This window comes from Callorhinus ursinus, unplaced genomic scaffold (genome assembly GCF_003265705.2).
Source record: "Callorhinus ursinus isolate GAN/ISIS: 27379988/994484 unplaced genomic scaffold, GSC_fseal_2.0 scaffold15, whole genome shotgun sequence".
Taxonomy (NCBI): Eukaryota; Metazoa; Chordata; class Mammalia; order Carnivora; family Otariidae; genus Callorhinus; species Callorhinus ursinus.
In genome coordinates, this window is record NW_027397077.1 from 24,057,237 (window position 1) to 24,070,680 (window position 13,444).

Sequence of the window (13,444 nt, forward strand, 5' to 3'; positions counted from 1 at the left end):
TTTCCATTGACACTTTGAGGAGACAGTACCCAACCTGTGCACCAAGAAATTTTTTCCAGAAATTCCATAGTATGGGCAAAAATTCAAGTGAGGGCAGTAGGCCAAGCGGTCACTGGGTTGGACAAGGTAGGGAGTACACGTCAAAGGGGTCACTGTCTCCTTTCCACCCAACCGTCTTGACGTAGAGGAATTAGGGGCTCAGTGTTACTGCAACATCTGCAGAAAAGTCCTTGGGAAGCCATGTAACATGCTGAGTGTGCATTTACCCTCATGCAGCCTCAGACTAAAGATTACATGGAGAAGGCTGGTGTTCTGTCAGTATACACAGTGGTATAGAGAAACTTAGAGTTGCCTACAGTCTAAGTTCAACTACAGAGTAGTAGTTGGAGGTTTTCAATTTTCGTTCTGTATTGCCTCAGTCCCATACTCTCCCTTAAGTAAATAAAAGAGATTACTCTTTTAAACTCAAGTAGAAATTCAGTACTGAATATTTTACTTTATTTTAATCTTTTTAATTAAAGTATAATTGATATACAATATCCTATTTGTTTCAGGTGGGCACCACAATAATTCAATATTTTTAGACATTGCAAAATGATCCTTACAGTAAGTCTAGTTACCATTTCTCACCATACAAAGTTATAATCTTACTGATTTATTTCCCATGCTATACATTACTTCCCTATAACTTACTTTATAACTGAAGCTTGTACTACTCAATCCCCTTCATCTATTTTGCCAACCCCTCTGATAACCAACAGCTTATTTCCTGTATCTATGAGTCTGTTTCTGTTTTATTCTATTCATTTGTTTTGTTTTTTTAATTCCACATATAAATGAAATCATATGATATTTATCTCCTCTGACTTATTTCACTTAAGCTAATACTTTGTAGGTTAATCCATGTTGTCACAAATGGCAAGGTTTCATTTTTTTAATGGCTGAGTAATGTTCCATTGTATATTACATGTCACATCTTCTTTATCCAGTCATCTATCAGTGGACAGGTAGGTTGCTTCCATATCTTGGCTATTGTCAATAATGCCGCAGTGAGCAATGATGTGCATATATCTCTTCAGACTGTTTTCATTTTATTTGAATAAATACTCAGAAGTGGAATTGTTGGATTATATGATAGTTCTATTTTGAATTTTTTGAGAAACCACCATACTGTTTCCCACAGCACCGCACCAGTTTACATTCCCACCACCAGGGCACAAGTTTCCCTTTTCTCCACATCTTCACCAACACTTGTTACTTCTTGTCTTTTTGATAATAGCCATTCTGACAGGTGTGAGGTGATATCTCTTTGTGGTTCTCATTTGCATTTCCCTGATGATTATTCATGTTGAGCTTCTCTTGTGTCTGTTGGTCCTCTGCATGTCATCTTTGGAAAATGTCTATTCATGTCCTCTACTTGTTTTTTAATCGGATTATTTGCATTTCTGCTATTAAGTTGTCTGAGTTCGTTGTCTCTTGTGGATAGTAACCCTTAAGCAGATGAGTGGTTTACAAATATTTTCTCCCATTCTATAGGTTGTCTTCATTTTGTTGATGGCTTTCTTTGCTCTGTAAAAGCTTTTTAGTTTGATGTAGTCCTTTTTATATATTTTAGTTTGTGTTGCCCTTGCCTGAAGAGACTGGTCCTAAAATATATTGGTAAAACTGATGCCAAATACCTTACTGCCTATCTAGGACATTCATAGTTTCAGGTCTTATATTCAAGTCTTTATTTTGAATTTATTTCTGTATATGGTATAAAATAGTAGTCTAGTTGCATTCTTTTGTATATAGCTGTCCCATTTTCTCAGCACCACTAGTTGAACAGAATGTCTTTTTCCCATTGTATATTTTTGCCTCTTTGTCATTATTGATCACATCTGTATGGAGTCTTTTGATGGAGAGAGGGGGACTCTGTTCTATTCCATTGATCTACATGTCTGTTTTCCTGTCAGTACCATACTTTTTTATTTCTACAGCTTTGTAGTACAGTTTGAAATCAGGGAGCATGGAACCCACAGCTTACTTCTTTCTTAAAATTGTTTTGCTCTTAGGGTCCTTAGTGGTTCCATACAAATTTTAGGATTCTTTGTTCTAATTCTCTGAAAAATGTCATTGGTACTTTGATAGGGATTGCACTGGGTAATATGGACATTTAATAATACTAATTCTTCCAATCCATGAACAGAGATTATCATTCCATTTATTTGTGTCATCTTCAATTTATTTCATCAGTGCCAGAGTTTTCAGAGTAGTTTCTGAACCTCTTTGATGAAATGTATTTCACCTCACTGTTTAAATTTATTCCTAGGTATTTTATTCTTTGTGATCCAATTGAAAATGGTCTTTTTTAAACTTCTTTATGTTTCAGTCTTAGTGTATAGAAACACAATCCATTCCTGTATGTTATTTTGTATCTTGTGATTTACTGAATTCATTTATTCTAATAGTTTTTTGGTGAAGTCTCTAGGGTTTTCTATATATAGTCTCATGTCTTCTGTGAACTTTACTACTTTTTTCTGACTTGGTTGCCTTTTTTTCTTATCTAATTTCTATGGCAAGAATTTCTAATACTATGTTGAAAAAAATAGCAAAAGTGGGCATTCTTGTCTTGTTCCTGATTCTAGAGGAAAAGCTTCAGCTTTTCACCACTGAGTATGATGTTAGCTGTCAAGTTGTCCTATATGGCCTTTATTATTGAACTAATTTCCTTCCTTACTTGTGTTGTTGAATTTCAGTAAATGCTTTTTGATTCTACTAAGATGATCACTTGATTTGTATCCTTTGTTTTATTAATGTGGTATATCATGTTAACTGATTTGCAGATATTGAACCATCTTTATTTCCCTGGAATAAATCCCACTTGATGGTGGTGTATGATCCTTTCAGTGTTATTTTGAATTGAGTTTGTTAATATTTTTTGAGGAATTTTCCATCCATGTTCATCAGGGATATTGGCCAATAGTTTTCTTTTTTGTAGTGTCATTGTCTGGCTTTGGTATAATGCTGCCCTCATAAAATGAGTTTGGAAGTATTCTTTCCTCTGAAAGTTTTTGAATAATTTGATGATAGGTCTTCTTTAAGTATTTGCTAGAATTCAACTATGAAGCTGTCTGGTACTAAACTTTTGGTTTGGGGAAGTTTTTAAATTACTGATTGAATTTCATTATTTGTACTCAGTCTGTTCAGATTTTTAATTTCTTCATGATTCAGTCTTGAAAGGTTGTGTGTTTCAAGGAATATATTTCTTCTAGGTTTTCTAATTTATTGACAAATAATTGTAGTAATCTCTTACGATCCTTTGTATCTGTGGTGTTAGTTGTAGCTTCTCTTCCATCTCTGATTTATTTTGGCCCTGAATCTTTTTTTTTATTAGTCTTGCTAAAGGTTTATTGATTCTATTTATCTTTTCAAAGAACCTGTTTGGTCTGCTGGTCTTTTTTTTTTTTTCCCCCTTTGGTCTCTATTTCACTTTTCATTTTGATCACTATTATTTCCTTTCTTGTACTAATTCAGCCTTGGTTTACTGTTTTTCTAGTTGTTTTAGGTATAAAGTTAGATTGTTTATTTGGGATTTTTCTTGTTTCCTGAGGTAATCCCATAACACTATGAATTTCTCTTTTAGATTTGCTTTTGCTGTATGCTGTAGATTTAGGAAAGCTGTGTTTCCATATTCAATTGTGTCGGTATTTTTTAATTTCCTCTTTGATTTCTTCATTGACCCACTGGTTGTTTAGTAACATGCTGTTTAGTGTCCCCGTGTTTGTGGGGCTTTTTCCCCCATTTTTCTTCTTGTAATTGATTTCTAGTTTCATATTATGGTGATTATAAAAGATTAATCTTAAATTCATTGAGACTTGTTTTGTGGTGTAACATGTGCTCTGTCCTGGAGAATGTCCCATGTACACTTGAGTAAAATGTGTCTTCTGCTGTCTGGGGATGGAATATTCCGTATATATCTATTAAGTCCATCTGGTCTAATACATCATTTAAGGCCAATATCTTCTTGATTCTGTCTAGATGATCTATCCATCGATGTAAGTGGGATGTTAAAGGCCCCTACTATTATTGTATTACTGTAAATTTCTCTCTTTATGTCTGTTAACATTTGCGTTTCATATTTAGGTATTCCTATGTTGGGTGCATAAACATATACAAATGTTATATCCTCTTCTTGGATTGACCCCTTTATCATTATGTAATGCCCTTCTTTGTCTTTTGTTAGGTTTTTGTTTTAAAGTCTGTTTTGTCGGATAGAAATATTTGCTACACTAGCTTTCTTTCCATTTCCCTTTGCATGGAATCCCTTTCCATCTCTTTACTTTGAGTCTGTGTGTGTCTTTAGGTCTGAAGTGAGTAGGCAGCGTATATATAAAAAATATATTTTATATATTTTGCTACTTCACACCTTTTGATTGAAGCACTTAGTCCATTTACATTTAAGGTAGTTATTAGAAGGTATATACTTATTGCCATTTTGTTAATTGTTTTCTGGTTGTTTTTGTAGTTCTTTCTTTCAGTCTCTTCCCTTGGGATTTGATAGTATTTTTTAGTGTTATGTTTGGGTTCCTTTCTCTTTATTGTTTATCTATTGTAGGATTTTGGTGGCTACCATGAAGATCATATACACTGACTTACATATGTAGCAATCTATTTTAAGCTGATGGTTGCTTAAGGAAGCATTAAAACGTGTTTTAATGCCCCCAATTTTTAGTCGCCACTCTGTGCTTTGTTTTTGATGTCTTATTTTACTTCATTTTGTTTATCCCTTAACTACTTATTGTAGTTAGAGTTGGATTTCCTTTTTGTCTTATAACCTTTATAATAACTTTTCAAGTGGCCAATTTGCTGCTTTTACCATATATTTGGTTTTGCCATTGAGCTTTTTTTCCTTTCCTATATTTTCTAATTTCTAGTTACAGCCTTTTCTATTTAAAGAAAACACTTTAACATTTCTTGTAAGGCTAGTTTTGTAATGATTAACTATTTTAGCTTTTGTTTTTCTAAGACACTCTTTACGTACCTTAAATTCTGAATGATAACCTTGTCAGGTATTGCATTCTCGGTTGTAAGTTTTCCCTTTCAGCACTTTGAATGTGGTATGCCACTCCATTCGGGCCTGCAACGTTTCTGCTGAAAAATCAACTAGTAGTCTTATGAGGTTTCCCTTGTATTTTACTATAATATGTCTTGGTTCGGATCTCTTTGGATTCTTCTTGTTTGGGATTGTGCTTTCTGGACCCAGATGTCTGTTTCCTTCCCCAGGTTAGAGAACTCTTCATCCATTATTTCTTCAAAAAACAAGTTTTTAACCCCTTTATCTCTTTATTCTTCCACTGAGATAAATATTAATGCAAATGTTAATATGCTAGATGTTGTGTCCCAGAGGTCTCAAACTATTCTCATTTTTTAATTCTTTTTTCTTTTTGGTCTTCTGATTAGGTAATTTCCACTATTCTCTCTTCCAGATTATTGACCTGTTCTGTGTCATCCAATCTGTGGTTGATTCCCTCTGGTGTATTTTTCCTTATCTCTGTTTTATTAGGGGTTTTTTCTGGGGGGGTAGTATCTTGTTCTTTTGTTAGTAACATATTCTTCTCTTTTTTTTTTTTTTTTTTTTTACTTTCTGTGTTTGTATCTGTGAATTATGGATAACACCTACCTCTCCCAATCATGAGTCACCTTGCACTGGAGCATCCCCTTTGTAGACTACATGTGCCTGGTGGCTTTGGCTGACCAGCTGGAGCTGAATAAGTTGCAGCCTGGTCTGGAGTGTGCTGCATCAGGACCACCCTGGCAGGACAGCTAGAGCTGGAGTGGAAATGGACCACAAAGTCACAGGATGCTGTGAACCAGATCCACCTTTGGCAGGATAGTTGGAACTGGAGCATTCACGGGCTGGGGTTCTCAGAGCATCTCCCCTACAAGGCTGCCCTGGAGGGATGGCTGGAACTGAAGTAGAAGTGTGTACTCTCAGCTTGCCACCCTGGAAGGCTGGCTGGAGTGGTGCAGGTCTGATGGGGTCCTGAGGTGCTGTGTGCTTGGGTTGCCTAGCAGGATGGCTGGGTTGGGCATGGACCAGGGGAGACCAGGAGCACACACTGAGACCACTTTGGTAGAATGGCTGGAGCTAATGTAGGCTTGGGGCCTGGGGCTTGCTGAGTGCCTGGACCCTGCTCCCATCTACACTATCAAGGTCAAGGGTTATATAAACAGTGGTGCCTGGTGGCATCTCAGACCCCAAAGAGAGTTCAGAGAGTCCTCACACTCTTTGGCCGATGCTCTAGAGTTAGTAAATGGCTTTCCTTCACTTACAGTGTAGTTGCCGTTTAAATAAATGGCTGTTTCTTTGCTGTGTTCTAAGGCAGGTGAGTCTGTATACAGGCCCTTCAGTGATATCTGTTCCTAGTGCAGATCATCACATCAGGGGTAGGGTTCCCACCGTTACTATGTCTCCCTCTGTCCTGTCCTTCTCTATGCAGTCCCTCTATCATTGGTTGTGCCAAAGCCATTCAATCAGCACTCAGTTTTTCTTCAGGAGGAATTGCTCTATATTGAGTTGTAGAGTCTGTGTGTCCATGGGAGGAGGTGAGTTCTGGGACTTCTTAAGCTGAAAGGACCGTCTCCTTTTGCCCAATTTAAAAATGTTAGCAGTGAGATTTTTCATCAGTGTATTGGTATATTATAAGATCGTGGCAAAGAGTGCAAGTGCTGAACCCTGATAAAGTAGGTCAGATGCTAGCCAGATTCTAAGGCTAGCCAAATTCCCTGACACCTGAAGACACAGGATTATTACAGGTTATCCCAAAAGCTCTCAAGGAAAAGTAGATCTACAGTTTCTGATCTTTTTTTCATGATTCCTCATTATATAATTTCTAGTAGCAACTACTTGTGTGAGTTTGGGCAAGTTTAATTTTATTGGTCCTAAATTCTATAAAATGGGAATATTCATAAAGACCTAACAGGGAGAGAAGAAAAACGGATTTGTGTGTATAAGGGTAGATCACTTGGGGGGGGTCTTCATTAAGTGTTGAATGAGTAGAGTTCCCCATGTATATAGTTGAGGTCCATATGGTTTAGAGCAACAAATCTGGATCTGAGGGAAAGCTATAAAATCTAGGAGGTTGCTGGTTCCTTTGGAGAGGCCCAGGCTAAGTCCATAGCCCTTGCTGGGCAGTGTCGGGGTTTAAGATAAAAGAATTGAAAGTCTTCAGGTGTGGAGATCACAAGTGCCACACTTAGGGGGCTTAATGCTGATATGACTAATGTCCTCACAACACCCTTGATATCTTTGCTTTAAATTCTGGAATACATAGAAAACTGTCTTATCTACTTCCCTCCAGGAAAGGTATAGGAATGATAACATTAAAATGCTTCTGCTGTGCAAGCTCCATTTTAGGACTAACTTTTGAACTTGATAAAAAGTATACTTTGAAGCAATAATGGATGAAATGGCAGTTGTGATACCCGCTATTTTCCCTAATGGACCATTTACTCCCCCAAAGTAGTTTACACCCTAGAAATGTACCTCAAGGTGAAGCAGTGTCATTTTAACTTGATCTTATTTGGTGTACTAGATCAGATGTATGGGCAAAAGATGGAGACATACATATACCATAAAACTGACTTTTTTTTTTTAACCCTCTCCTCTTACAATGGAGGGTTCTATAGTAAAGGCAGCAGAGTATAGAAAGCATCATGCATGGTCCTCAACTTAATTAAATCTCCCTAGATTTTAAATTATCTTTAATGCTACATGTTGAGGTCTTAAGTTTGCCATACAGTTCACATGCCCAAAATTAAGTATAATTATTTTTCACATTTGCATTTAAAATTTGCAAGCCTAGGGTATTAACATGAAGTCTTAAGGCAATAAAATAATCACAAAAACTTACGTGCCATCAGCAGAATGAATTTTTTACTTACTAATAGGACAGTAATAATTCTAGTAAGCATCCCATCAAATTCAAACAAAGCCAACAAATGGATGTCCCCTATTTCCATTCTTTTTGCAAGACTAAAGTCAAGTAGATGTAATTGTTACTGCTATAAATGTTATAGTAATATTCTCCCCCCCCCTCCGCCCCGGTTGTGAAAGGACAGGGATAATTAACAGTGCAGAAAGGATGTTTTTGGCATTTCTTAATATATAAAATCCCATATTACAGTAGTGTTTGTTTTAATGACATTATGCATTTAAAATCTGGGTCAGTCACTTTTCATCTGTAATATATTTCTGCATGATAGCATCTGAGAATATGTGGACACACGTCTGCTGCGAAATTATTAAACCAAGAAAAAAATGGCTCAGATTTTACTTACATTTAAAGAAATAAAACGACTAACAAATGAGAGAAGAGCTAAGAATAAATCATTTACAGCCTAAAAATTCAACATTTCAAGACTTCTAACAAAATATTTTAATACATTTGACACAAACTGGATCTTAGAAATCACCCTTGATCTAAACAGAGACTGTTTTATATTTTAAGTGATTTACCTTTATGACTACACCTAAGCCATAAAAATCCCAACAGGTTTTATTTCTTTTGTGACTACGTCATGATCAAGCTTTGGTTATAAAATATTAGGGTTGAGATATACTTCCTTAGCACTCAGTAAAATGGTGCACAGAAGTTAAAATGTTATTTTATTTCTGCTAACCTGACAATAGAACTTAAAATGCAAAAATTTAAATCCTCTATGTAACGTATGGTGATTAACATAATAAAAAATTAAAAAATTAAAAAAAATTTAAATCCTCTAAAGCAAAAATACAAATACGCACACAATAACCCCGGTAAGTCTATTTGTTGAGATTTATAAAATGAATTTTCTTCACCAGTTAATCAGAGTTCATTAATCTACATCTGCAAATATGTTTTGCCAAAATGTTTTGGTACTGAGATCCCTTTCAAACCACTTTAAATGCAAGGGCTAAAGGAAAAGTTCAAAAGAGGAATAGAATAAGGACCCTGTGAACCCGTCCATGTTCCTTTGTGGAGACAGAAAGACATGGAAGGCCAAGTGGAGATCCATTTTGAAGTCTCTGCTTTGTTCCTCCCGGGTTTCTTGGAGGTATGTTCCTCGGGATCCAGATAGGATGTGAATTGTGTGGCAGCCCATGGCTATAATTCAAGGTAATAAAATCATGAAGCAGAGAGGGCTGGGACAGTTAAGTAAATGACACTCCTTATAGCACACACATGCGAATGTGATGTTGCTGAAATCCGAGACAATTTCCCCCAAACCAGCCAGGACAGTAATCCAATTAAGAGACCTCTGCATCCTGTCGCTCCTCCAGGATTAAGCACACCTCTCTTCGCTACCGTGTTACCTAAAACAAATTAAATAAGTGAGCATTCAGTATCTCATCCCCACTGAAGACAGTCCTTTCTGCTACCAGCCCCAGAAGTCCCTGTCTCTATCATTTGAGCAGCGTTTAGCAGTTTGTTCCTTTATCTGTAACCAACTTCACCAAATCAACTGTTCAAATCAAATTCTTCTTCACAGTTCTTGCTTCCAGGTTGCAAAGAAAACATGCACAAAGACTTCTACAACATGGTATTATGTACCTTACCTTGGTATTTTATTGAGTTATAAAAAACCCAGCAGATTAGGTACATTCATTGCCCACAGAGTTAACATATGCCTGCTGAGCATGCTTTCCTGAAGGCACTACATTTTTTTTCAAATGAATACCAATTAAGATCAGTGTATGTCAATCTGAAAATGTTACCTTTGTTACTTTTTATTTATTTTTTTTAAAGATTTTATTTATTTGACAGAGAGAGACACAGCGAGAGAGGGAACACAAGCAGGGGGAGTGGGAGAGGGAGAAGCAGGCTTCCCACTGAGCAGGGAGCCTGATGTGGGGCTCCATCCCAGGACCCTGGGATCATGACCTGAGCTGAAGGCAGACGCTCAATGAATGAGCCACCCAGGTGCCCCACCTTTGTTACTTTTTAATGTGGTTAACTTTTATTTACTCGAGAGAGAGAGAGCACGAGCAAGGGGAGAGGGAGAGGGAGAAGAAGGTTCCCCACTGAGCAGGGAGCCCAAGGTGGGACCCTGGGATCATGACCTGAGCCAAAGGCAGCCACTTAACCAACTGAGTCACCCAGGCATCCCTTTTTTTAATGTAGTTAACTTTTATTTTTAAAAATGAGACCCTCAGGGGCCCCATAATAACTTAGTCGGTTGAATGTCTGACTCTTTTTTTTTTTTTAAATTTTATTTATTTATTTGAGAGAGAGAGAATGAGAGATAGAGAGCACGAGAGGGAACAGGGTCAGAGGGAGAAGCAGACTCCCCGCCGAGCAGGGAGCCCGATGTGGGACTCGATCCCAGGACTCCAGGATCATGACCTGAGCGGAAGGCAGCGGCTCAACCAACTGAGCCACCCAGGCGCCCTGAATGTCTGACTCTTAATTTCAGCTCTGGTGGTGATCTCAGGAAGATCAAGCCCCAGGTCAGGCTCTGCACTCAGTGGAGAATCTGCTTGAGATTCTTTCCCACTCCTTCTGCCCCGCCCCGACTCTCTCTCTCTCTCGTTGCACGCTCTCTCAAATAAATAAATCCTTAATAAAAGAAATAAATAGGTTCTTTTAGAAAACTGCCATAATTACTAGAAACAGACATTCATTAAGAAGTGTACTATTGTTTTCTCTATTTTTAAATACTTATAAGAAAAAAGATTAGCAGTTTCTTGAGTTTTATTTGGTCAGGTAAAGTGTAAGGTATTTTACAGGTTAGATAATCCATACACAAGCTAGAAGGGGGAAAAACCCAAAAGCTTGAGACTTTAACAGGCCCACAGCATGAAAAAGTCATCATTCCTGGCCTTTAGACCCAATCAAGTATTTAGTCAAACCTCAGATTTGCTATTAACTGACATATAGCCTTTATTTTAGATTTTCTACAATATAGTTGCTCTTTTGTTTGTGAGGGAAATACTATAGCAAACACAACAAAAACCCTGTCCTCGTGGAGTTTATAGAACAAGTATGCTAGCCTTATTCTAGATAAAGGACCAGATAGAAATTTGTTCAGCATTGCAGGCCATACAGTTACTGTCACTACTACTTAACTCAGCCTTTATAGAACAAAAGAAGCATAGACAATTCGGCATGTAAACTAATGGACATTGTTTTATTCCAATAAAACTCTGGTTGTAGACACTGAAATTGGGATTTCGTGTAATTTTCACGCTATGAAACATTCTTTTCCTTTTGATTGCTCCCAACCCTTTAAAACCATATAGCCAGGTCTTGGCTCACAGACCACAAAACCTAGGCCAAGAGCTGAGTGTGGCTTGCAAGCCACAGCTTGGTGACTCCTATTGTAGAGGAAACAGTGGGACCAACAGGCAAAGGAACGACATGTCAGCAAGTGATAGGTGCTATGGACAAAAAGATACTAGGGCCGAGAAGTTAGGGCTCTATGGATTTCGAGAGGCTGTCATTTGAGGAGCTGCTTGAAGGAGACAAGGGAGCACTGACTACCCGGGAGAAGAACTTTGACCTTTTTCCATCTGGGGCACAAAGAGGAGACCAGGGATGCATGGCTAGACTGCCAACTTAAAGGGATCACATTGGTAAAAGTGATGGAAGGTGAGGCCAACGGGACTCGTGAAATGAGGACAACGGATGTGAGAGAATGAGGATTCAAGCAAAGTCTTGATCTCAAATACCGAGATAATGGAGATGGTAATTTTCTAAGATGGGGAGAACTATCACTGCTTGAGCTTCTTCAGCTGCTAAATGTTAAATTAGCGCCTGCTCCCTTCAGTTGTACTGAAGGGTGAGTGAGATGTGAATGGCATGGCCCAGGGCTTGGCGTGTGGTTGACACGCAGGAAAGCTTAGCTCTTATCCCGTCAGCTCCTCCTGGATCTGCCATGCATCTATGCATATAAGTTAACAGTGTTCACAGCCAGGTAGCAACCTATATCTAGGATGTAATTCTCAACAGCCTCTTATTTAAGGAAGCTTTGCATGCCCAGCTCGTTTGGGAGTTGCTCTCCATTAAAGTTGAATGGTAAGATTCTTTAGGATTTATTTTCCTGTCAAATTTTCATTTTGCTAACTGTATATGGAGGGTGCATTGTTGCTTTGGAATTTGGCGGACATAAGGTTGCTGATTACCAATACTAGCTCCACTCTCACATGACAGGGTACTCTGAGTATTTCAAGCTCTGGCCCTAGGGATCAAGAAAGACAAGACTTCTGGGTAAAGGATACGTCTCAGTTGAACCTTAAAAGACAAGTAGAGTTTTATAAAAGGGAACAGACGAAGAAGGCAGCAGTGGGATATGGAAATACATGGTCTATTGGGTGAGTGATATTGATGGCTCAGCTCAAGGTGCTTATACTCTATTTTCTGTTACCCGTGGGAATCCATTGGTGGTCTCTCACCAAGGAGAAATCTAGGCAGGGAAATAAAGGCAAAAACAGAGCAGGTACAGAGCCTGGTTAAACGAGAATCAACATAAGAACAAATTTTTGAGAATGGTTTCCTAAACCCCTTCCCAGACTTACTATACAAGAATATCCTAGGGGTGGGGCTCAAAACGGTGGATACACGTTCCCATGATAAGTTTCCTGCAGCCACTGTTACCATTAAATAATTATAATATTTGGTCAAGAGAGAATGAGGATGCTTCATGGTGGTAGCCTAAGAAACAGAGGGAAAGTTACCATTTAGAGCATGTTCCGAGGAAGATACTGTAAGGACTGGGTCATCTTAGATCTTGAGGGTGAGAGGTGTTGCAAAGAAAACCTGTTGTTTACATTAACTCCTGTCTCTAGTTTTTTTTTTTTTAAGATTTTATTTATTTGAGAGAGAGAATGAGAGATAGAGAGCACGAGAGGGAAGAGGGTCAGAGGGAGAAGCAGACTCCCTGCTGAGCAGGGAGCCCGATGCGGAACTCGATCCCGGGACTCCAGGATCATGACCTGAGCCGAAGGCAGTCGCCCAACCAACTGAGCCACCCAGGTGCCCTAGTTTTCTAATATGAAATATTGGAAACATGTAGATACTAAGTGGAAACTTTGAAGAGCTACATGAAGTAAGAGAATCAAATAAGATGCTTACAAACAGCTACCAAAAAAAAAAAAAAATTCTCTAAGGCAGATTTTTTTCAACCCCAACACTATTTACATTTGGAGCCAGATAATTCTTTGCTATGGGGGGGCCCTCCTGTGCATTTTAAGATCTTTAGCAGCCTGTCTGGTATCTCCCCCCAAAATGTCCATATATCCCCCCACTCCCCAACGTGTGGCAACTAAAAATATCCCCTTGATGGAAAATTACCCCTGGTTGAGAACTACAGCTCCTAAGATACATAGCTCTTCACCCTTAGATGTTGGAAAAACAAAAACATGACAAACCTAAAATTTCTTGAAATTCACTATGATTTACTTCCATTCTCAAACAAAAAACAG

The 13,444-nt window shown here is 38.2% G+C and overlaps 1 protein-coding gene across 2 annotated transcripts in view; it reads right to left on the minus strand.

Annotated features, from left to right (window-relative positions):
• Positions 1–7,772: 7,772 nt before the first annotated feature.
• TAFA4 (TAFA chemokine like family member 4) overlaps positions 7,773–13,444 on the minus strand; it is a 185,343-nt gene continuing 179,671 nt past the window's right edge. For both annotated transcript variants that reach the window (XM_073901771.1, XM_073901770.1), the window contains one exon: positions 7,773–9,337. In XM_073901771.1, the coding sequence (XP_073757872.1) occupies positions 9,326–9,337 (12 nt within the window). In that variant the 3' untranslated portion in view covers positions 7,773–9,325. The remainder of the gene's footprint in view (positions 9,338–13,444) is intronic.